Source organism: Phyllobates terribilis, unplaced genomic scaffold, assembly GCF_046119375.1.
Source record: "Phyllobates terribilis strain yellow unplaced genomic scaffold, ASM4611937v1 Scaffold_9__5_contigs__length_417890890, whole genome shotgun sequence".
Classification (NCBI taxonomy): domain Eukaryota; kingdom Metazoa; phylum Chordata; class Amphibia; order Anura; family Dendrobatidae; genus Phyllobates; species Phyllobates terribilis.
Window position 1 is genome coordinate 244,640,509 of NW_027362769.1, and position 24,723 is coordinate 244,665,231.

General features: G+C 48.1%; 1 protein-coding gene and 1 long non-coding RNA gene across 4 annotated transcripts in view; both read right to left on the bottom strand.

Moving 5' to 3' along the window:
• METTL22 (methyltransferase 22, Kin17 lysine) overlaps positions 1-22,890 on the bottom strand; it is a 224,842-nt gene extending 201,952 nt beyond the window's left edge. The window contains exon 1 of one of the 3 annotated variants that reach the window (XM_073647778.1): positions 22,419-22,890. In XM_073647778.1, the coding sequence (XP_073503879.1) occupies positions 22,419-22,487 (69 nt within the window). In that variant the 5' untranslated portion in view covers positions 22,488-22,890. Of the gene's footprint in view, positions 1-15,207; positions 15,416-22,418 lie in introns of those variants that run through there. The other 2 variants (XM_073647777.1, XM_073647779.1) reach the window with 2 other exon arrangements.
• Positions 22,891-23,354: 464 nt separating this feature from the next.
• The window catches only part of LOC141160947 (uncharacterized), a 54,146-nt gene continuing 52,777 nt past the window's right edge, over positions 23,355-24,723 (bottom strand). Inside the window, exon 4 of the long non-coding RNA XR_012250589.1 lies at positions 23,355-24,524. This is a non-coding gene — a long non-coding RNA (uncharacterized lncRNA). The remainder of the gene's footprint in view (positions 24,525-24,723) is intronic.

Here is a 24,723-nt window from a genome sequence, read left to right on the forward strand (position 1 = left end):
TAAAACCTGGCATGGGATTTTATTCTTGGAGTGAATTACAGGATGGCAGTGGGGCAGTTCACCCCCTCCAGCCCTGGACTTACAAGTTGCTCATGTCCACAGTTTTCATTTAAAAAACCTGTAGCAAAGGTTTGGGTGTGTTAGATTTGTGTTTGCAAGCTGCAGAGAAGGATGCTCTGCAATACTGGCCTGTGTGACCTGAACACAGAACCCAAGAGGAAAGCAAAACTCTAGATGCACCTCAGCGCGACACAGCGGTGCAGTTGCCCATGGTAACGGGTTTGGAGACGGACTGCGTTACAACCCAGAGGATCCAGTTTACCTTTACTTTGTGAGTTTTTGGAAAATAAAGACATTTAAGTTGAACTTTACTGGGTCACTGCCTCATTACCACACAATGTGAACACCGCCGCACTACAATGTGGTGGAGAATGTAGGCAGTGTGAACTGAGGCATAACCCAACACCAGCTGCATGTCTGTCATTAGGCCTGTCACACTGCAGCCCAGGCCTGCTGACAAAATGTAGGAAATCCTGAGACAGTTGGTCCTCACACAGCAACAGACGAATAACCTGTTGCTGCAGCAGATTGCGGCCCTGAATGAGGCACCCCCATCACCAACCCTGGAAAGTCGTGAGGCCCGGGACAAGGTCCGATCCGCTTTGACGAAGCGGAGTCCGGAAGATGACGTGGAAGCCTTCCACACCGTCTCCGAGCGCACCGCACAGCGGGAGAACCTGCCAGACGACCAGTGCTCTGAAGTGGTGGCTCCGTTTTTGATGTGCGACGCACAGAAGGCCTACTTTGACCTCCCTCGGAAGGATGCCCAGGACTATTGGAAGCTGAAAGGTGAGCTCCTTGCACGACTGGGGGTTAATATACTGCTCAAAAAAATAAAGGGAACACTTATACAACAGAATATAACTCCAAGTAAATCAAGTTTTTCCACTTTAATTTTGGGGGGGGTGACTCCAAATCCAGGCCTCCATTGGTTAATAAATTTGATTTCCATTGATGATTTTTGTGTGATTTTGTTGTCAGCACATTCAACTTTGTACAGAACAAAGTATTCAATGAGAATATTTCATTCATTCAGATCTAGGATGTGTTGTTTGAGTGTATTTTTTTGAGCAGTGTACATACGTGAGAGCCCAACGGGTGTTTTCAAGGACCTTTGTGGAGGCCCGACCTGCCAGGTCTCAGGCATATGACTTGCTGCAGCTAGTTAAGAGGTGGCTCCAGCCTGAGACCTCTGCCAGCCGTTATACAGCATTGGGTGGGGCAAGGGGACCCAGGCACTCTAGACCAGGTGGTTGGCTTGATCGAGCGGTACACTGCCACTCAAGACTTCATACAGGACTCTGTCCCATTGCGGCTGACACGCCGGACCCTGCAAGCCCAGCAGTCAGGGAAAGGGTCACATCCCTCTCCTGGGGACAGTCAGCATCGAGCCCATACTGTGGGGGTTACCCTTGAGCGAGAATGGCATACCAACTGCCCCTGATGGCTGAACCTACGGACAGCGGGTTCACGTGCAGATTCTCGATGTATGCCCAGATAGTCTGCACCACAAGTGCAGACGCTTCATGCAGCAAACCCCAACTGTGCCAGGTACTCATCAAAGGGTACCAGACGGAGGCTCTCTTGGACTCAGGGAGCCAAGTGACTCTGGTCCATGGGTCGCTGGTTGCCGGGGACAACCCCAGTGGACGGAAAGTCGGGGTTGTTTGCATACATGGAGACCTCCGAGAATACCTAACCACGGAGGTTACTTTTTCCACTCAGTGTGGGGAGGTGAAACATGTAGTGGAAGTGGTGAAGACCCTGCCTTATGGGACTGTTTTGGGAAGAGACTTGCCCCTGTTCTGGTCCCTGTGGGAGAATAAAATTAACCCACCCATGGTAAATGTCATTCCGGGTGCTGAACCCGAAGATCCTGAGTCCAGGATACCTGCCAAAGGGGTCACCAACCTAGGGACAGAGTGTAACCCCGATAGGTTTCCCCCCCCCCCCCGTCAGGTATTGGCAGGAAAGGTCGAGGAGACCCCATCGATTCCAGAGCTGGAAGTGTCCCGGGGAACATTTGGGACAGCTCAGCTACAGGATCCTACCCTGACCTGGGAAAGGGTAATAGAGGTAAATGGGGTGGCTCAGCAAATGGGTGCAGAGACTGTCTTTCCACGCATGGCAGTCAACTAAGAGTTACTCTATCGGGTTGACAAAATCTGGGACGAGGTCGTGGAACAACTAGTAGTGCCTCAGTCGTACCATCGGGCAGTGCTCGAGATGGCCCACACACACCTGCTGGGTGGGCACCTGAGGGTTAAAAAAACGCAAGAGCGCATCTTGCAGCGGTTCTTTTGGCCTGGGATTTATGCTGAGGTGCAGAGGTATTGTGAGTCTTGCCCGAAATGCTCCAGTTAGGAGTCATCGAGGAATCTAGGAAATGAGTGGGCTAGCCTCATCGTGCTGATTCCGAAGCCAGACGGATCATTACGATCCTGTAATGACTTCCAGACATTGACACATCATTCAAAGTTTGACCTTTATCCAATGCCTCAGGGAGAAGAGCTAATTGAGAGACTGGGTCTGGCCCAGTACTCCACCAAGCTCGATCTCACCAAGGGTTACTGGCAGGTGCCACTGACAGAATCGGCAAAAGAAAAGACCGCCTTTATAACACTAGATGGTCTCTATCACTATGTTGTCTTGCCTTTTGGATTACATGGGGCCCCGGCCACCTTCCAGAGGTTGATGGACATAGTGTTAGAGCCTCATCAGAAGTACATGTCAGTATATTTAGATGATATCATCTTTAGTACCGACTGGCATACCCACCTGTCCCAGGTACAAGCGGTGCTGGGTTCACTCAAAATCACAGGATTAACAGCGAACCCAAAAAAAACGTGCGATAAGACTCAAGGAAGCACGGTACTTAGGCTACGTGATTGGCTGCGGGGTTATCAAACCCCAAATAAACAAGATTGAGGCCATTCAAAACTGGCCCAGGCCTTCGAGTACAAAACAGGTGAGAGCATTCCTCAGCATCATTGGGTACTACCGCCAGTTTATACCTAATTTTGCTGGGAGATCGGCACCCCTAACCAATCTGTTAAAAGGAAATAAAAATCGGTTATGGCACGGTGGAACCCTCAAGCGGAAGAAGCGTTCCAGTCCATGAAGTCGACGTTGTGTGGACAGCCAGTCCTCATCAGCCCCAACTTCAAGAAAAACTTTGTCGTACAAACGGATGCCTAAGAGGTAGGTCTAGGTGCGGTCGCAAGATGTGAACGGAGATGAACATCCAGTCATCTACTTAAGCAGGAAACTTACCCTGGCAGAGAAAAATCATAGCGTAGTGGAGAAGGAGTGCTTGGCTATTAAGTGGGCCTTAGAGTCCCTACGCTATTATTTGCTCAGGCGACAGTTTCGTTTGGCAATGGACCATTTGCCCCTTGTCTGGATGAGACATGCAAAGGAAAGGAATGCTTGGGTCACCAGATGGTTCCTGTCCCTACAAAATTATAGGTTTTCGGTGGAACGTTGCAGGGAAATGTGGATGCCCTGTCACGGGCATCCTGTATGGTGACAAGTGTTCAACCCCACAAGTTTGAACAGAGGGGGAGGGGGGGGGGGTTTATGTGAGGAAGTGAGGGGAATTATATGCGAGGGGCGGTATGTATCCCCCAGGACGCGCACAGAAGCATATTGAACCCGCTGGAGTGCATTACAGTCACAGATGTAGCGGTGGTTGCAGTGCAGAATAAAAGTAAGTTTGGACTTGGTCAAGCTATTTGACCAAGGTAGATTTAGTAAAACCCGGCATAGGCTTTTATTCTTGGAGTGAATTACAGGATGGCAGTGGGGCAGTTCACACCCTCCAGCCCGGGACTTACAAGTGGCTCATGTCCACAGTTTTCATTTAAAAAACCCTGCAACAAAGGTTTGGGTGTGTCAGCTTTGTGTTTGCTAGCTGTAGAGCAGGAGGCTCTGCAATACTGGCCTGTGTGACCTGAACACAAAGCCCAAGAGGAAAGCAAAACTCCAGGCGCACCTCAGCAGTTGCCCATGGTAACGGGTTTGGAGACGGACTGTGTTATGACCCGGCTGTGATCTAGAGGATACAGTTTACCTTTACTTTGTGAGTTTTTGGAAAATAAAGACATCTAAGTTGAACTTTACTGGGTCACTGCGGAGGTGTTCACACTGTGCGGTACATACAAAGTTACACAATAATGGGAAGTACTTTTCGGACTAAGACGCACTTTTTTCCTCAAATTTTGGAGGAAAGTGGGGGGGGGGGGGTTCGTCGTCTAGTCCGGTTGTGGATGGGGGGACAGAAATGAGAGGGTAGCGGCAGAGGAGCGGGTCACAGAGGCAGGAGTCGTCTGCTGCAGCTAACACGTGTACTCGCTGTTAAAGAAAATGAAAATTCACTGTTCCCCACGCCCATAGTCCCTCCCATCTCTATGCACTGAAGCTGGCGTCTAGAGGTGGGCAACACTATAGGCATGTGGAGCAGTGACTATTCATTCGCTTTAATAGTGGGCACACATGATCGCCCAGCCACTGCAGGAGCCGGCGGCTGTGGCCATCAGTGTGTCTGCTATTAAAGAAAATGAATATTCACTGCTTTCCACTCCTATATTGCCGGGTGTGGGGAGCAGTGAACATTCCGGCATCTGACCTCAGCGTGTGGGAGCGAATTGGCAGAGACATCATGCGCTGCCTACATGCGAAAATCAGCTGCCGGCATCAGAACAGGACGCAGCGCTGGAGCAGAAGGAAGCAGAGTAGAATCATTTTATTTATTTTTCTATGTGTGCAGCGTGATGGGGGAGGGGACGACAACAGACCATATACACCAAAACCAAAATGGTAGGGGGCAGACCATATGTACCAGAATGGCGATGGGGGCGGAGGGGGGTGGGAAGCCATGTGCTGGCATTTTTTTTTTTTTTTTTTTTTTAACCTAAGTAACTAAACTTTGACCATTTTCTTCATATTTGCAGGCACTTTAATTGCCTCCAGATTAGGAGTCAAGGTCCTAAGATCCCTACCAATTGCTCAATAGACCCCCCAAAAATTGTGCAGCTGAGTAGATAGCAGCACTCAGGCAGGAGCTGAACGGATTCAAAAGAAAGCATAGGCTATGAAGTCTGTGCTTCCTATTGAATCTGTAGTTCGCTCCATGTGCACGCTCAGACAGGAGCTGTGTGCTGCTGTATGTTGAGCTGCTCACTGTTCAGAGTCTCAGGATCCAAATCCCCACTGATTTGCAGGCAATTAAAGTGAAAAAAAGACATAAAAACAAAACAAGTTTATTTACACCATATACAGTTGTGCTCAAAAGTTTACATACCCCGGCCGAATTTTTCCTTTCTTGGCCTTGTTTCAGAGAATATGAATGATAACAAAAAAACTCTCCACTCATGGTTATGGGTTGGGTGAAGCTATTCCAAATGACCCCATTTCTTAATATCGTGTATTGCCCCTTCTAACATCAATGACAGCTTGAAGTCTTTTGTGGTAGTTGTGGATGAGGTTCTTTATTTTCTCAGATGGTAAAGCTCATTCTTCTTGGCAAAAAAAACTCAAGTTCCTGTAAATTCCTGGGCTGTCCAGCATGAACTACGCGCTTGAGATCTCCCCAGAGTGGCTCAATGATATTGAGGTCAGGAGACTGAGATGACAATAAATGGCTTCACCCAATAACCATGAGTGGAGAAAAAGTTTTTTTGTTATCATTCATATTCTCTGAAACAAGGCCAAGAAAGGAAAAATTCGGCCGGGGTATGTAAACTTTTGAGCACAACTGTATTCTTGTATATTAGGCTAAAAAATAAGTTTTGCAACTGGGTTTTATTAGTTTCCCTGGACATCGGGGAGTTTTTTTTTGGAGCTAGCTTATCGGTGTCGATTTACTACCACAGACCGCATCAATGTTGAACTGATCTTTGATATGGTTAGTAGTGATGAGTGAGCGTGCTCGTTTAACCCTTAAGCAGAGCATGCTCAGGTGCTTACAGAGTATCTTCGGCATGCTCGTATATTATGTTAGAGTCCCTGCGTCTGCATGATTTACGGCTGTTAGACAGCCTCAACACATGCAGGGATTGCCTGTTTGTTAGGGAATCCTCACGTGTGTTGAGGCTGTCTAACAGCTGTAAATCATGCAGACGCAGGAACTCGAACATAATACATGAGCACGCCGAAGATACTGGGTAAGCACCCGAGGTTACTTGGTTTAAGGGTTAAACGAGCACACTCACTCATCACTAATTGTTAGAAGTCAGCTGAGAGGAGTTCAGAAATTAAGAAAAAAAAAAATTACAAGCTCCCTATCAGAAAAAGCACTGGACTAATAGGCACCTGGTACAAATACGCACCAGCAATGACATTTAAATTTTGCTGTCAAAGATTGACAGCAGCATTAAAATGGTTAAGCAGCAACAATAGGAGCAAGCTATGGTTGCTGCAGTGACAGACACATGATGGCTATGTAACACAGGCGCCATCTGCTTGGCATGAAGCAAGATCACCTCCTATACAAAAATGTACATTATAAGACAGCAAGTTTAAAAAAGGGGTTTGAAAGACATTTTTCACCCATCTACAGGACAGGAGATAAAAGGTCTGATCACTGGGTTCCCCACTAATGACTACAACTGGAGCTGGATCACCGCTCCTTCTTAGGCACTCCTATTTGAATGGATCAGAATGGCCGTCCATGTCCACTGCCATATCATTCATGACCATTTAACATACAGAAATGACCAAAGGGCGGATTTGTAGACACTGAAGGAAGCAACAGTAGTGATGATCAACCATGGTGCTCCATAGATGAGGCGCCCTGCAGTTAGATCATGGAATTTTGGGGGAAATGTTACATACTTGTGTAAAGGCTTTATTTTGCACCTTTTAATTTCATGACCTGTTCACTAATAGTGGGAACTGAAAATTTCCAAACTTAATTGTACAATTTGGATGCATGAGCAGATTTAAAATTTTTCAACAACAGAAACTGTGGAAAATTGGAATGACGTTGTGTAAAAGTTTTGCTTCAAGACAAACCCTGATGACAAGGCCTGGTAACTAATACACAGCAAACTGAACCCCTTAACGCCCCATGACTGATTTATCTGTCATGTAGTGGGTCAGGGTGTGAGAAACAGGAGCCGAGCCGACTACATACGCAGCAGATGCCTGGGAAATTAAATAGCAGGCATGTGGGTCTAACATCCAGGGATGGAGCTCAGCTGTTTGCTGCTGTTAACCATTTAGATGCCACTGCCAATCTGGCAGCAGCATTTATTTTACATGATTTCAGGTGCTCACAAGCACTAGCTTCTATTGGCTTCCCACGACGCAAAACTGATGGGTTACCATGGCAGTTAAGGGGTTATGCTGCTCCTACCATGGGCAGAATGTATCAGATCATGGCTGATTGCAGCCAGGTAGGTTTTTTTCATGGACTGCTCTGGCGGTTCAGAGAACCCCTAAAGATCCAAACATAGGGAGAAAACACTAGTCGGACTGGCCCACGAGGGAACAGGTGAATCCCCTGGAGGACCCCTGTGGAAGGGTAAGCCACTTAAACCCCCCACACACAAGCAGTAGTTGGCCCAATAGAAAAGCAGCATCTCATTCATTCAACAAACTATCGAGTTTATTACTATATAGAAGCAGAGGTAGATTTGTGAAAAAGGATAATGTAATATTTGCATGTAGTTAAACAATAGGCCCCCTATAATCAGTTATTGGTGAGCCCTTTGCACCCCAGTCAGACACTGTATGCTGCAATTGTGCATCCAGGCTCATTCATGCTGCCCATGATTTGGGCAGCAGGAATCGAGTGATGGGTGCCCTTTGCTATATTTATTTTAATTACTCACCTAGCAATCCAGGTTTCTGGGCGATGCCTGTTCTCCTAGATTACCATCTGGTAGCATGCTTGCCCCACCAGTCCTGCACTAGCAGAGACCCAGTGCCTGTCCCCTTCAGAGTTTGTCTGTAGGTATTAATATAAATGTATCTGGATCATCGATGCCAAATATTCAAATATAATATGAAGGTCTCTGTATATTATTTCTAAAGTAAATTCATAATTGTCCCTGTAAAAAAAGGATCCATCACCATGTGTTAGTGAGGACGGCTCATCTGTACTACACCAGATTCTACCTGTCATTCATGCACTACACGCTGAGTAGACAGGGGAAAAATGATCCTGATGATAGTTAACACCTTGCCTCATTTCTTAATGCAACATTTGTCAAGTTCATGAAATTCCACTTCACCTGCAACGCTCAGGGCTTGAATACACTGAACGGAGGGAGGGTGCCCAGTGTAGGCTTGCACGCGTCTCCCAGGTGGCATGCGAATAGTGACATTTTCACACAGATGGGAAGATGCAATCAGAAATCCAAGTCAGAAGGACATGTAATTTCTCTCACATATATCCAAATTCATGCACTTGGCATCATGCATATTAGAAAGAAAAAAAAAAAGGACACAAAAAGGAGGAGACAAGGGTGATTCTGCAGTTACGTGTATATTACTGTGATATACACTGCTCAAAAAACTAAAGGGAACACTCAAACAACACATCCTAGATCTGAATGAATGAAATATTCTCATTGAATACTTTGTTCTGTACAAAGTTGAATGTGCTGACAACAAAGTCAGACAAAAATCATCAATGGTAATCAAATTTATTAACCAATGGAGGCCTGGATTTGGATTCACCCCCATCATTAAAGTGGAAAAACACACTACAGGCTGATCAAACTTTGATGTAATGTCCTTAAAACAAGTCAAAATGAGGCTCAGTATTGTGTGTGGCCTCCACGTGCCTGTATGACCTCCCTACAACGCCTGGGCATGCTCCTGATGAGGTTGCGGATGGTCTCCTGTGGGATCTCCTCCCAGACCTGGACTAAAGCATCTGCCAACTCCTGCACAGTCTGTGGTGGATGGAGCGAGACATGATGTCCAAGATGTGCTCAATCAGATTCAGGTTTGGGGAACAGGCGGGCCAGTCCATAGCTTCAATGCCTTCATTTTGCAGGAACTGCTGACACCCTCCAGCCACATGAGGTCTGGCATTGTCCTGCATTAGGAGGAACCCAGGGCCAACCGCACCAGCATATGGTCTCACAAGGGGTCTGAGGATCTCATCTCGGTACCTAATGGCAGTCAGGCTACCTCCGGCGAGCACATGGAGGGCTGTGCGGCCCTCCAAAGAAATGCCACCCCACACCATTACTGACTCACTGCCAAACCGGTCATGCTGAAGGATGCTGCAGGCAGCAGATCACTCTCCACAGCGTCTCCAGACTTGGTCACGTCTGTCACATGTGCTCAGTGTGAACCTGCTTTCATCTGTGAAGAGCACAGGACGCCAGTGGCGACTTTGCCAATCCTGATGTTCTGTGGCAAATGCCAAGTGTCCTGCACGGTGTTGGGCTGTGAGCACAACACCCATCTGTGGACGTTGGGCCCTCATACCACCCTCATGGAATCGGTTTCTAACCGTTTGTGCAGACACATGCACATTTGTGGCCTGCTGGAGGTAATTTTGCAGGGCTCTGACAGTGCTCCTCCTGTTCCTCCTTGCACAAATGCGGAGGTAGCGGTCCTGCTGCTGGGTTGTTGCCCTCCACGTCTCCTGGTGTACTGGCCTGTCTCCTGGTAGCGCCTCCAGCCTCTGGACACTACGCTGACAGACACAGCAAACCTTATTGCCACAGCTCACATTGATGTGCCATCCTGGATGAGCTGCACTACCTGAGCAACTTCTGTGGGTTGTAGAGTCCAGCTCATGCTACCACGAGTGAGAAAGCACAACCAACATTCAAAAGTGACCAAAACATCAGCCAGAAAGCATTGGTACTGAGATGTGGTCTGTGGTCCCCACCTGCAGAACCACTCCTTTATTGAGGGTGTCTTGATAATTGCCAATAATTTCCATCTATTGTCTATTCCATTTGCACAACAGCATGTGAAATTGATTGTCAATCAGTGTTACTTCCTAAGTGGACAGTTTTATTTCACAGAAGTTTGATTCACTTGGAGTTATATTCTGTTGTTTAAGTGTTCCCTTTATTTTTTGAGCAGTGTATAAGGAATAGCAGAAGCAATGACCGTGAGCCAGGTTGTGTGTATATCAGTGCAATCACAATGCTAAATTACATAGAATTATAATTTAAGGGTAAGTGCACACAGATCTTTCCAGCTCCAAAAAATGGCTGAAAATAATTGCTTAAAAAACGCTCTTCCTTTTTATTTCTACTTTAAAACCACTTTGATAGTCATATGTTCAGTCTCGAGCCTTGAACATCATGTCTAGTAAACAGGAGGCCACGAAAAACAGAACAGTTTCTTGCGGAGAGCAACAAGGCTCACACTCAGGTCCAAGTAACTGTACCTAGAATTACAGGGAGACATCTGTATAGTCATCTGTGTTGACTTCAAAGAAATACTAGATCCATAACCCGTGTCCCCATTGCCGTGCACCAAACACTGATTTTTTTAGATCATAAACTTGCTGCTGGCTCATCTCATGGGCATTTTATGTGTGCAGGTACCTACTGGTCTGTGAATTAACACACCTGGAGTGATTGAAGTGTGCTTCATGGATGACTATCTAAAAGCATATCCAGTAGCCAACTGTAACACACTTCTGTGTATTCCCCTCCTTTAAAGAAGCTCTCCCACAAAACTATTACCTAAACCTGTGTAAATGTATATGCAGTGCAAGTGCAGGTAATATACTTACCGATTGCAGTTTTCCCCAGTTTCCAGTGCCACTCCGATCCTCTTCTCATTCACATGGCTTCTATTCAGACACGCCGAACCTCTGGCCAGGAGTCTCTTTTACAATGAGTCTATGGAGTATCAGAACAAGGCTCCATAGACTTACATTGTAAGAGACTTCCAGCTCACACATAGGCGCCGATATACTATTATTATTTTTCACACCGCTCTTGATAGTGGCATGGTGGAGCACGAGGTGCCTGATTAATAAAGAGGAACACGTCTCCTAATGAATCAGGGGAGGAGCAAAGTGTTGTGCACCTCGCCTCAAGCCTGACTCCAGTCGAGAACTGGAGTAAGATTTGTGACATAATGCACACCACTGTGCATCATGAATTGATGAACCAGTGTAGCCACACCCAGTCACGGCTCTGCCCATTTTATCAGAGGTGGGAAAAAAAATGTCATTAAAACACCAAAGTCGCTAAATTTTGGCACATCTTCACAAAACTTTAAACGCCAGATGGTTTCAGCCAATTTTATCCTGGTACATGTCAACACGTTCTACTGACATGCGACTGCTGGGATAATTTTTGCATTAATTTCCTTGACTTCTCATCACCCTCTCCTGGATGAGGGCATTAGGTGTCTGGATAGGTGGCTGTACTTTTATATTTTTCTTTGGCGATGGATTCTGTGTTGTACCACATCTGCAATGAACAATGCATACTTTGCTAGACGAGGAAGGCTAGGACACTAACCAGTAAGCCAGTCTTGTGAATGGCCCTGTGGGCATAGGCTTCCCCTATGACAAGTCTCTGATGATCCGGATACAGACTGTCTTGTGAATGGCCCGGTGGACATAGGCTTCCCCTATCACAATTCTTTGCTGACCCAGATGCAGCTTGTTGGACACACTCGCACAACACAAGAAATCACGGGAATGGCAGCAAAGGATATGATGCCATCATTTATTTCTTACACCGCTCTAGTAAAATGAAGTCAGATTGGTTGCTTAGGGTAACAAAGGCACTTTTACTGTAAGACTTTGGTGAATGAGGCCCAATAAGCATTACACTGTGCAAACCACACAAGGAAAACTAATTCTGGCTCATTCAGTAGCAGAAAGTGACAGGTTGTGGATTTAAAAAAGTCTGTACCACAGCTCAACTACTGTACAAAAAGAATCTGCAGCATGTGGATGAGAACGCACAGGCACACGACTGCAAGGGGACCGGACAGCAGGATAATCAACCCCTAACATGGTATGAGTGCAAAGCCCCTTTAATGCTTATTGCACTTATACCTTTCTAGTAGAATTTCATTGGGACGCTTCAAGATCAATGTCGTTCTCCTGCAAGGTCATTAACAGCTCACTGCGCAGGCACAGTCATTGCCTGGATTTGTTGCAATGACTGTGCAATGAGCTCGTAATGATGTTGCAGGAGCACGACATTGACCTTGAAGTGTCATCAGGACCTACCTCTTCTGATTAAACTAACCCAGACAGACAATGACGACGCCTGCGTAGGGAAGACCAGTCACTGATCTGTGACCTGTCAATCAGTGACCAGAAGCCAGCGAACGTACAGCAGAATTGGTGAGTGAAGTGCCCGCCCCAATGCACTTGAGAATAAAATTTCAAAAATAAATTTCTCACTAATGGCCTAAAAAAAAATTCTACTAGAAAGCTATGAAAGTAATAAGAATTAAAAGGGTTATTTTTTTTATTTTTTTTTACTGTGGGCCTAAGAACTAACAGGCATGTAATTACTAACTACAATCAGCATGACTACAATACTACAATCAGTGACGCCCCATTGACCGAGCAGCCCCAAAGAAGAAGAGCTGCTCTGTTGACTTGGAGCAGATGAATGGCCGGAAGGAGCGGTCAATGACTGCTCTGAGCTGGCGCCGGACTGAACAGGTAGGCAGTTGCTAACTACGGTAGTTAGCAACTACTTGCCTGTTAGATTTTTGGCTCAGTGAAAAAATAATGCAGTCCTGGATAACCCCTTTAAAAGAGGCTTTACACTCAGTTAGGGACTGAATATCCTGCTGACGGACCTCTTTAAAATTATTTTTTTGAATTAATATAGTGAAAGAAAGAGTAATCAAATTGGCAATTTACTTTTTAAAAATTCTGTTTTCAAGAAAATTGGGATTTTTAATTCTATGGTGTACAGCTCATAGACTACAGAGGTGCATTGCAGGCGCAGCCTAGGCAGTGAGTGAACACTTTGAAGCATTTTTGCTATTGAGGTTGTAATCACGAGTCTGAAGCTTGTCAAATTGCTGGAACCGGACTGCTTCAGACTTTCTGTACTTCCCTCATGCTGCATAGCAAAAGTCGCCTGTGCCTGCAGCATGGGAGAGTGCACAGTGCAGGCCAACTATGTTACTGATGCAAACTGTCAATCAGGAGAAACCGCCTCCTGGCAAGCAGCAAGCTTCTGTCAAATATCAGTAGCGCACCACCGCCTGAAGGTAGAAGAGAATAGCCCCTTAAATTGCTCAGCTTTTCTATGCATAAAATCCCCAATATTTCAAGTCAATCTCATGTGGAAATTTTTTTGCCACATGGAAATTGACTTGTCACAGCTTCACCATTTATCGGCGCCATTCCGTTCCTGCGGCATCATCTGGTGCCCGCAACGTGTGACTGGTTGGAAGTCAGAAGCTACATCACAGGAGCTGAATGCAAGTCTATGAGAGGCAGAACAAGGCCGGAACGAGGCTCTCATAGACTTGTAGTGAAAAGTGACCTCCGGCGCGCTCCATAAAACACTGGAGCAGCCAGCGGGTCATTTCTCGCCAGAGACTGAAGGGAACAATGCTGGAAAAGGATGTTAAACGGCAGCAGGTGAGTATCAAACGGTGCAGGGGACTTACATTTAAAGCACCACTCCAGATGCACAATAAAAAAAAAATTAAAAAAAACACTGCAGTGTTGCTTTAACCGCTTCAGAGTTCAGAAACATTGTAGAAGTACCATGCGCATTCTTCCAGTGCCTTTTTTTAGAAACTCAATACACATAAAAGTACAAAGGAACCTTTACCACAGGAGAAAAGCAGTAAAATGCATGCCATCGGCACATGACTATCAATAAAGTTGTATCAAAACACAGCAACCAGGACGTTTCCAAAAGAAAGCAGTTTTATTTAAAACGTGACATACCAAAAGAAATCAAAAACAGCAGAAAAAGAAAAATGCTCAGAAACTAATTGTTACATCAAGAACTATCCAGATACTCAGCGGGGTAAGTTAGTCTAAAGCCACGTTCACACATTGAGAATTTTACATCAGTATTTGTATGCAAAAATCAGGAGTGGAACAATCAGAGGGAAAGTATAAAAGAAACACGTCACCACTTCTGTATTTATCACCCACTCCTGGTTTTGGCTTATACATACTGACCAAATACTGAAAGTGTGAACATGGCCTTAGACATCAGAACTGTTTTGTTTTGTCACAGATCGCACTCGTACCTGTGATATTCTATGGGGCTGTTCGCAGGTCTAATTTTTCCTTCAGCCTGAGTGGTTTGCACGAAAGCAAGTGGACTTGTTCTATCGTTTTTAGGAAAAATAAAAATAAAAAATTTGACCAGCATTCAGATGCCATCCATGTGCAGGCCATTTTTCATGGTTTATGTGATAACAGCTGGAGAAACTCCTCCCCCTCCCCCTTTCAATCTGAGAGCAGATGACATGCACTGATCAAAAACCCTGCTGGAGCTCAGACTGTTTTTCCTATTACGAGAGAAACTGATGTGAATGAGCCATCAGCCCATGTTCCCAGTAACGTGAATGCAGCAGGTTTTTCCAGTGCAAAAAAAATCTGCTGTATTCATCAGTTCATGGTGGATATGCTTGATAGTCTGCAGATTTGCAGGAAAATTGATTAAATTGCTGCAGAATTTTGCAACAGATTTGCAATGTATAAGGGTAAATCTGCTGCAAATTCATAAAATCTGTGATCTTGCAGCAAATTCACTGCAGAAAAGCCACAAAATCTGCCCCGTAATGTTTCCTTCCCGGCTGCCTCCATAGGGATCAGGTACAGCGCACAGAAGCCATAGGGTCACATCAGCATGGATCCTCCATGGCGGAGTCTGGGATTTGTACAGAGGTAAGTACCATGACGCGCTGTGATACTTTTCCCAGTAAAATGTCACTCCCCCATTATAAGTCAGTGGGATCTGTCTGGTGCAGAGTGCAGACGCCATTGTGACTCCTGCAGTGCGGTCCTGGGCATTGGTCCTTATGGGGTGGTGTCATAGGTCTGTCCTGGGGTGTCCTGCTCCTAGTGATGGAGCTCATAACAAATCCAACCCTGATATGTTCTGGGCAGGTGGTGATGGGACTCTTCCTCGCCTGTATCTCGTGTATGCACAGGACGCAAGTACAATGCAGGGCATGCTTCTGTCACACTAAGGAGGCAGCACACACCGGGCAGCAGGAAGGGGTTAATGCGGGCTGCACTCACCCGACGCTCCGGCCTCAGGGAACAGCCCCCCGGTGCACACTGTACGGACCGGGCGCGCAGCGGTGACGTCATCATACCGCGCTGCAGAGAGAGCGCAGCCAGGAGACCGTACAAGGCAGCAGGGAGGAGAGGGCTATTTATAGGGCGCGCTGCCGCCTCCGAGCCCTGACGGGTGAGGGGGGGGCACACGTTGCACTGTCACAGAGGGGGGGGCGTACACGTTGCACTGTCACAGAGGGGGGGAGCGTACACGCTGCACTGTCACTGACGGGTGAGGGGGGCACACGCTGCACTGTCACAGGGGGGGAGGAGCGTACACGCTGCACTGTCACAGAGGGGGGGAGCGTACACGCTGCACTGTCACAGAGGGGGGGAGCGTACACGCTGCACTGTCACAGAGGGGGGGAGCGTACACGCTGCACTGTCACAGAGGGGGGGAGCGTACACGCTGCACTGTCACAGAGGGGGGGAGCGTACACGCTGCACTGTCACAGAGGGGGGGAGCGTACACGCTGCACTGTCACAGAGGGGGGGAGCGTACACGCTGCACTGTCACAGAGGGGGGGGAGCGTACACGCTGCACTGTCACAGAGGGGGGGAGCGTACACGCTGCACTGTCACAGAGGGGGGGGAGCGTACACGCTGCACTGTCACAGAGGGGGGGAGCGTACACGCTGCACTGTCACAGAGGGGGGGAGCGTACACGCTGCACTGTCACAGAGGGGGGGGCGTACACGTTGCACTGTCACAGAGGGGGGGAGCGTACACGCTGCACTGTCACTGACGGGTGAGGGGGGCACACGCTGCACTGTCACAGGGGGGGAGGAGCGTACACGCTGCACTGTCACAGAGGGGGGGAGCGTACACGCTGCACTGTCACAGAGGGGGGGAGCGTACACGCTGCACTGTCACAGAGGGGGGGAGCGTACACGCTGCACTGTCACAGAGGGGGGGAGCGTACACGCTGCACTGTCACAGAGGGGGGGAGCGTACACGCTGCACTGTCACAGAGGGGGGGAGCGTACACGCTGCACTGTCACAGAGGGGGGGGAGCGTACACGCTGCACTGTCACAGAGGGGGGGAGCGTACACGCTGCACTGTCACAGAGGGGGGGGAGCGTACACGCTGCACTGTCACAGAGGGGGGGAGCGTACACGCTGCACTGTCACAGAGGGGGGGAGCGTACACGCTGCACTGTCACAGAGGGGGGGAGCGTACACGCTGCACTGTCACAGAGGGGGGGAGCGTACACGCTGCACTGTCACAGAGGGGGGGAGCGTACACGCTGCACTGTCACAGAGGGGGGGGAGCGTACACGCTGCACTGTCACAGAGGGGGGGAGCGTACACGCTGCACTGTCACAGAGGGGGGGAGCGTACACGCTGCACTGTCACAGAGGGGGGGGAGCGTACACGCTGCACTGTCACAGAGGGGGGGAGCGTACACGCTGCACTGTCACAGAGGGGGGGGAGCGTACACGCTGCACTGTCACAGAGGGGGGGGAGCGTACACGCTGCACTGTCACAGAGGGGGGGGAGCGTACACGCTGCACTGTCACAGAGGGGGGGGAGCGTACACGCTGCACTGTCACAGAGGGGGGGGAGCGTACACGCTGCACTGTCACAGAGGGGGGGGAGCGTACACGCTGCACTGTCACAGAGGGGGGGAGCGTACACGCTGCACTGTCACAGAGGGGGGGGAGCGTACACGCTGCACTGTCACAGAGGGGGGGAGCGTACACGCTGCACTGTCACAGAGGGGGGGAGCGTACACGCTGCACTGTCACAGAGGGGGGGAGCGTACACGCTGCACTGTCACAGAGGGGGGGAGCGTACACGCTGCACTGTCACAGAGGGGGGGAGCGTACACGCTGCACTGTCACAGAGGGGGGGAGCGTACACGCTGCACTGTCACAGAGGGGGGGGAGCGTACACGCTGCACTGTCACAGAGGGGGGGGAGCGTACACGCTGCACTGTCACAGAGGGGGGGGAGCGTACACGCTGCACTGTCACAGAGGGGGGGGAGCGTACACGCTGCACTGTCACAGAGGGGTGAGGGGGGACACACGCTGCACTGTCACTGACGGGTGAGGGGGGACACACGCTGCACTGTCACTGACGGGTGAGGGGGGACACACGCTGCACTGTCACTGACGGGTGAGGGGGGACACACGCTGCACTGTCACTGACGGGTGAGGGGGGACACACGCTGCACTGTCACTGACGGGTGAGGGGGGACACACGCTGCACTGTCACTGACGGGTGAGGGGGGACACACGCTGCACTGTCACTGACGGGTGAGGGGGGACACACGCTGCACTGTCACTGACGGGTGAGGGGGGGACACACGCTGCACTGTCACTGACGGGTGAGGGGGGACACACGCTGCACTGTCACTGACGGGTGAGGGGGGACACACGCTGCACTGTCACATGAGGGGGGCACACGCTGCACTGTCACATGAGGGGGGCACACGCTGCACTGTCACATGAGGGGGGCACACGCTGCACTGTCACATGAGGGGGGCACACGCTGCACTGTCACATGAGGGGGGCACACGCTGCACTGTCACATGAGGGGGGCACACGCTGCACTGTCACATGAGGGGGGCACACGCTGCACTGTCACATGAGGGGGGCACACGCTGCACTGTCACATGAGGGGGGCACACGCTGCACTGTCACATGAGGGGGGCACACGCTGCACTGTCACATGAGGGGGGCACACGCTGCACTGTCACATGAGGGGGGCACACGCTGCACTGTCACATGAGGGGGGCACACGCTGCACTGTCACATGAGGGGGGCACACGCTGCACTGTCACATGAGGGGGGCACACGCTGCACTGTCACATGAGGGGGGCACACGCTGCACTGTCACATGAGGGGGGCACACGCTGCACTGTCACTGACGGGTGAGGGGAGGCACACGCTGCACTGTCACTGACGGGTGAGGGGAGGCACACGCTGCACTGTCACTGACGGGTGAGGGGAGGCACACGCTGCACTGTCACTGACGGGTGAGGGGAGGCACACGCTGCACTGTCACTGAGGGGGGGGGTGCGCACGCTGTACTGTCACTGACGGGAGGCACACGCTGCACTGCCACTGACGGGCGAGGGGAGGCACATCCTGCGTGCACTGACAGCTGAGTGTGCACACTGCACTTATCATTACACTGTTTATACAGAAATAAAATCTTTTCCGTCTGTTTTTTTGTGTTTGTTTTATGAACCACAGCTTAAAGCGGATAACTAATTAAAGGGATTCTGCAAATTATGGTAATCCTATTGCATGGTCAGGCAGTGTAATGTATTTTATAATACAGAATTGGTGGAATTCAGTGCTTACAATTGCAATTTTGGTTTTCTGGGCATTTCTCAGGCTTCCTATAGGGAAAAATTGCACAGTTCCGCAGCTTCTTAAAGGGAACCTGACTAGTGTTGAGCGCAAGTGCTCGTTACTCGAGTTTGCCTAGGGTGCTCGGGAATGCACAGAGTATCACAGGTGCTCGAGTGACATATTCGAGTCCCCTCAGCCATATGTTTCACGGCTGTTAGACACCCACAAAACATGCGGGGATTTTCTGACAGACACGGGCAATCCCCGAATGTTTTATGGCTAACACCCGCAAAACTTTTGGACGCGAACATTTCACCCGCGATTCTCGGTGCATACCCGAGCACCCTCGGCAGGCAAACGCGAGTAACAATCACTTGTGATCATCACTAAACCTGACCCATGCTGGCCAGTCTGGGAGCACCATGTATCAGGCACTGGCTATATGAACTGAGCCAGGTCTGATTGAAACGCTGTGGCATTTTTGAGAAAAACCATACACTACCGTTCAAAAGTTTGGGGTCATTTAGAAATTTCTTTATTTTTGACAGAAAAGCACATTTTTTTTCAATGAAGCTAACATTAAATGAATCAGAAATACACTCTATACATTCTTAATGTGATAAATGACTTTTCTAGCTGCAAACATCTTGTTTTTATTGCAATATCTACATAGGTGTATAGAGGCCCATTTCCAACAACCACCACTCCAGTGTTTTAATGTTAAATTGTGTTTGTTAACTGTGTAAGAAGGCTAATGGATGTTTAGAAAACCCTTGCACAAGTATGTTAGCCCAGCTGAAAATGGTTTGGCTGATGAAGCTATAAAATTGACCTTCCTTTGAGCTAGTTGAGAATCTGGAGCATTACATTTGTTTTTTTCTATGAAACGCAAAATGGCCAGAAAAAGAGAACTTTCATGTGAAACTCGACAGTCTATTCTTGTTCTTAGAAATGAAGGCTATTCCATGTGAGAGATTGCCAAGAAGCTGAAGATTTCTTACAACGGTACTACTCCCTTCAGAGGAGAGCACACATAGGCTCTAATCAGAGTAGAAAGAGAAGTGGGAGGCCCCTCTGCATAACTGAGCAACAAGACAAGTACATTAGAGTCTCTAGTTTGAGAAATCGACGCCTCACAGCACCTCAACTGGCAGCTTCATTAAATAGTACACTCAAAATGCCAGTGTCAACGTCTACAGTGACTCCGGTATACTGTCCTTCAGGGCAAAGTGGCAAAGAAAAAGTCGTATCTGAGACTGGCTAATAAAAGGAAAGTATTAATATGGGCAAAAGAACACAGACATTGAACAGAGGAAGATTGGAAAAAAGTTTTATGGACAGACGAATCAAAGTTTGAGGTGTTTCGATCACACAGAAGAACATTTGTGAGACGTAGAGCAACTGAAAAGATGTTGGAAGAGTGCCTGACGCCATCTGTCAAGCATGGTGGAAGTAATATGATGGTCTGGGGTTGCTTTGGGGCTGGTAAAGTGGGAGATTTGTACAAGGTAAATGGGATTTTGAATAAGGAAGGCTATCACTCCATTTTGCAACGCCCTGCCATACCCTGTGGACAGCGCTTGATTGGAGCTAATTTCATCCTACAACAGGACAATGACCCAAAGCACACCTCCAAATTATGCATGAACTATTTAGGGAAGAATCAGGCAGCTGGTTTTCTATCTGTAATGGAGTGGCCAGCGCAGTCACCAGATCTCAACCCCATTGAGCTGTTGTGGGAGCAGCTTGACCGTATGGTACGCAAAAAGTGCCCATCAAGCCAATCCAACTTGTGGGAGGGGTTCAGGAAGCATGGGGTGAAATTTCTCAAGATTACATCAGCAAATTAACAGCTAGAATGCCAAAGGTATGCAATGCTGTAATTGCTGCAAAAGGAGCATTCTTTGACGAAAGCAAAGTTTGAAGGAGAAAATTATTTCTAATAAAAATCATTATTTCTAACCTTGTCAATGTCTGGACTATATTTTCTAATCATTTTGCAACTCATTTGATAAATAAAAGTATGAGTTTTCATGGAAAACACAAAATTGTCTGGGTGACCCCAAACTTTTCAATAATAGTGTACCTTAAAAAACGAGACCGCATTACAGACTACTTGGACTGGTGGGTCTCTGGGAGCTTCTCTCCCCTTAGCCCCTGCGGTAGAGCAGGGAGACACGATCACTCTGTGCTACCGCTCTCTGTTCTGTAGACCGCAGTTTGCTCTAAGGAAGTGAGGCGCCCGTGTAAGCACAGTAATTCAGCGTTCCGGTGCGGTGACAGCTTCGTATCGCGCCATGCCAGGACTTTTAGTAAAATCGTGTGGTGGGACTGTGGCGCCATCATAAATTATGGGGCACCCTCATACATTTTATGGACTACAGTGTGAAAGGTAATGCGGTGCCATTATACATGATGGAAGCTATTGTGGGGACCATTATACTGTGGCCCTTTATACAGCGTGGAAGCTACTGTGGGGGGCTGTCAAACTGTGGGGACTACTTTGGGGGCCATTATACAGTGTGGGAGTTAATGTGAGGGCCATTATACAGTGTGGGGTCTACCGTGGAGACAATTTAACAGTGTGAAGGTGACTGTGGGGGCTATTATACAATGTGGTTGCTACGGAGGGTGTCATTATATAGTGTTGGGGCCATGCAATGTGTAGATCATTATGTTGTGTTTTGGGGAAGCTGTGGGCCCATCATACTGTGTATAGGGGAAGTGTAGGGGCATCATACTGTGTATACTTGAGCTGTGGGCTCATCTTACTGTGTATAGGGAAGCTGTGGGCCTCTCATACTTTGTATAGGGGAGCTGTGAGCCCATCATATTGTGTATAGGGGAGCTGTGGGCCCAGCATACTGTAAATGGGGAGTTGTGGGTCCATCATGCTATTGTTATAGGGGCACTTAGGGAATTGTGATAGTCAAAGGTGCACAGGGGACATTATTAATTTCTATGGGCAAAATGTGGACACGCTTTTCTAGGACACTTGCACAGTGCATTAATATTTTCTAGAGGACAATTTTATCACCTAGAGCAGAAGTCTCAAACTCAGCTGGGTAAAGGAGTCCTTTTTTTCTCTGACCTGGCAGCACTCTGTAAGGTTAACCATGTGTTTGCCACTCCTGTACTTGGATTTTGCTACTAAAATGTAGCTGTGAACGTTTTGATAGTTTCCAAGCTTTTGCCCCATTCAGTGCTGGACGGTGATCTGTCACTGATTTATTATGAAGTTTACTCCCCTGATGAAGCCTAGATATTGAAGTGGAAATACGTTGGGAACGCAATTCTTTTTTAGGGGTTATTTGCATTGGAGCAGGCCACACTTGGGTACTGCTTTTGTGAGAGCGGGAGACTTTACAGGGCACGTAGGGAACATTATTTGAATTCCAGCAATTGGATGAATTACCTGGTACCCTGAATTCATCTGAAGTATCAAGCACTGGGTGAGATCGTTTTTTATAATGAGCACTGGCACCATGAGCACTTTAATATATGAAGTAGTTTTTATTATATTTAATTAAAAGTTAAGTTTTATTACCATATTCCAGCTGTTTATGCTGTAAGGCAGCACTAGCCATCATCCTGGGGGATACTCTCTTCGCTGCATCAAATAATGCACACTAGCAATGTCCTTCTGGTATTTCTCAATTTATGGGTTTATTATCTCATCATAAACCGCATATGACTGGGTCCAACTCAGTGGCACGCCGACACACATATATAGAATGTTCACGAGCCAAGTGGCAGACCGCCCCACCTGGCTCTAGTTACAGCCTTCCACAAGGTAATAATAAAGCAATGTCCATAACACAAAGAGTATTACCTTTGTCGGTTTTAGCTGTCTCAGTCCATTAGGTTTTCCACCACTGTGGCTTTGAGGCTTACCACACATGGTCTCCAGCCCTTACCCCGTCCAAGGCCACTGGTATCTCTCACACTCTCAGATCCAGGCTCTGCCCTCCAGGACGCTTATCTTTCAAGCCTCTGGCACTCCGAGGCTTACTGGCATCGCTCACACTCTCAAGGATCCAGGCTTCAACCTCCAGGAGTCCACCAGGCTTCTGGCACTCCAAGGCTTATTGGCATCGCTTACACAGTCAGAGATCCAGGCTTCACCTTCCAGGAGTCCACCAGGCCTCACACGAGCGGTGTTCCCTCCACACACAGGGAACAGCCTCATGCCTCTCACCCGGTGTCCACACGGGGACACCTCACACAGGAACTCCCAACACAGGAACACACCTGTCACAAATCACCCAGGGTTTATATATCCTGTAGCACACACACACACACACACAGACAGGACCTTGCTGATGTCACAGTCATGTGACCAGACAGACATTCTGTGCGCACAGGACCTGAGCTATGTCACAGTCATGTGACTAGTCACCTGAGGGGGAAGAAAATAGCATAAACAGACATACTAGATCACTATAGCAATGCCGCTGCACCACAATGCATATAAATTATTGAGTATAAAGGTGTTGAGTTTGGACATTCCACTAGCTGTATAGAGTATTTGCATACGTAAATTTCCACAGGAGCATTGCATAGCCTATAAGTGTCTTTACAACGGCTTAGCACTCTACAAGGAGAAACATTCTACCTTAGATTCCCATGAGCAAAAAAATGGCCAACTACACAATACTAAACGGACCATAGTACCAAGACAAAAGTGTCGAGCACTTGGTCCGTATTGCCTACTCATATAATAAGATTCAAAAAAAGGAGGACAAAAGAGTAATATGGCAAAGCAGACATAATTTTATTTCAATACAAAAACTCCAAAGTGGTAAAAATATTCGAAATCACAAGAGCAGGGAATAAGGTGCAAAGTGCCAGAAACCGGAGAGTCCCTGGGGGAACAGGGCAGTAAAGGATTATAAATTCATGGGTATATAAATAGCAATGGGCAAGTATGAGTACATAAATAAATAAAAAGGATATAGAAATGGGGCAACTGGGGGGATTTTTTCCCCTTATACTGTAATATACAACTCACAGTCCAAAAATAAATAGCTATCATGTGCAAATCGCAAGTAGAATATATTGGCAGGAGGTAAAGACCCGAGTTCAATTGAGAGCAAACATATTACTCTGTATACGCACAAGGGGAAGTATCCACACAGTGTCCCAGAATCTGCCCTAGAAGTAAATTTAGTAACTCACCCAAGAGAGTCAAAGTAGAGGAGAGCCCACAAGTCCCAGGGAAACTCCAGAGAGTGCTGATGGTGAGGAACGCACCCCGACGCGCGTTTCGCCGGTCTTTCTAAAGAGGTGCTACCTTGAGCACCACTAGGACCTGAAGATATATGCCCCCGTCAGGTCATGTGATCAGAAGGACGAGAGAGCTGATTGGGGTAACGCGGCGCGTGTGCCCGGAGCCACGCCCCCCCGCCGCACGTATCACAGCCGTCAAGTCCCTGACACGCGCCCGCATGCGCGCTGAAGCCACACCCCCGGAGGCGTGCCAGGGACATCGAGACAGCCGGGCACGAGCGCGGGCAGGCAAGGGACCTGAGCACACGCGCACCACCCAGGCAGCAGAGAGACCACCACACGCAGAAGGAGGAGGAGAAGCAACAGGCACACATCAATCCCAGCAGTGGGAGGTAATTGTAGAAAACCTAAGCCTAGCCCTGCAGCCCCATTGGGCAACCAGGGACACTCTCCACGGCGGGATGACATGCACCCCCAAAGTCATGGGTTAACCCCTTATCCCCCCCTATCAAAGAACAATTACATCATAATTATACAAAAAGCAGTCATAATATACACCATAGATCAGATCAATTCCAAAGGAGAGGGAGAGATGGCAGTGGTGTTTTTTCTCCAAGAGTTCTCCTTCCTGTTGATTATAAGGTGTCTCAAACATGAAGATGGTCCATACGGATGGTGCATGATGCTCGTTAAAATGGCAACACTAGATCTAAAGAATAGGAAGGAAAATCAAACATTTAAAACCCAAAAATAAAAATAAAAACAAGCTAAAACCCAAAAGCACAGACTGGGGGATCAGAAGAAAGAGAAAACTGGGGGAGAGCATAAAAGGACAAGAAGACTATGTCATAAAAAGGATGAGAAGCCCAGATTTTTATTCAGGCCACGCGGGGCCAGGGTATCGAGGA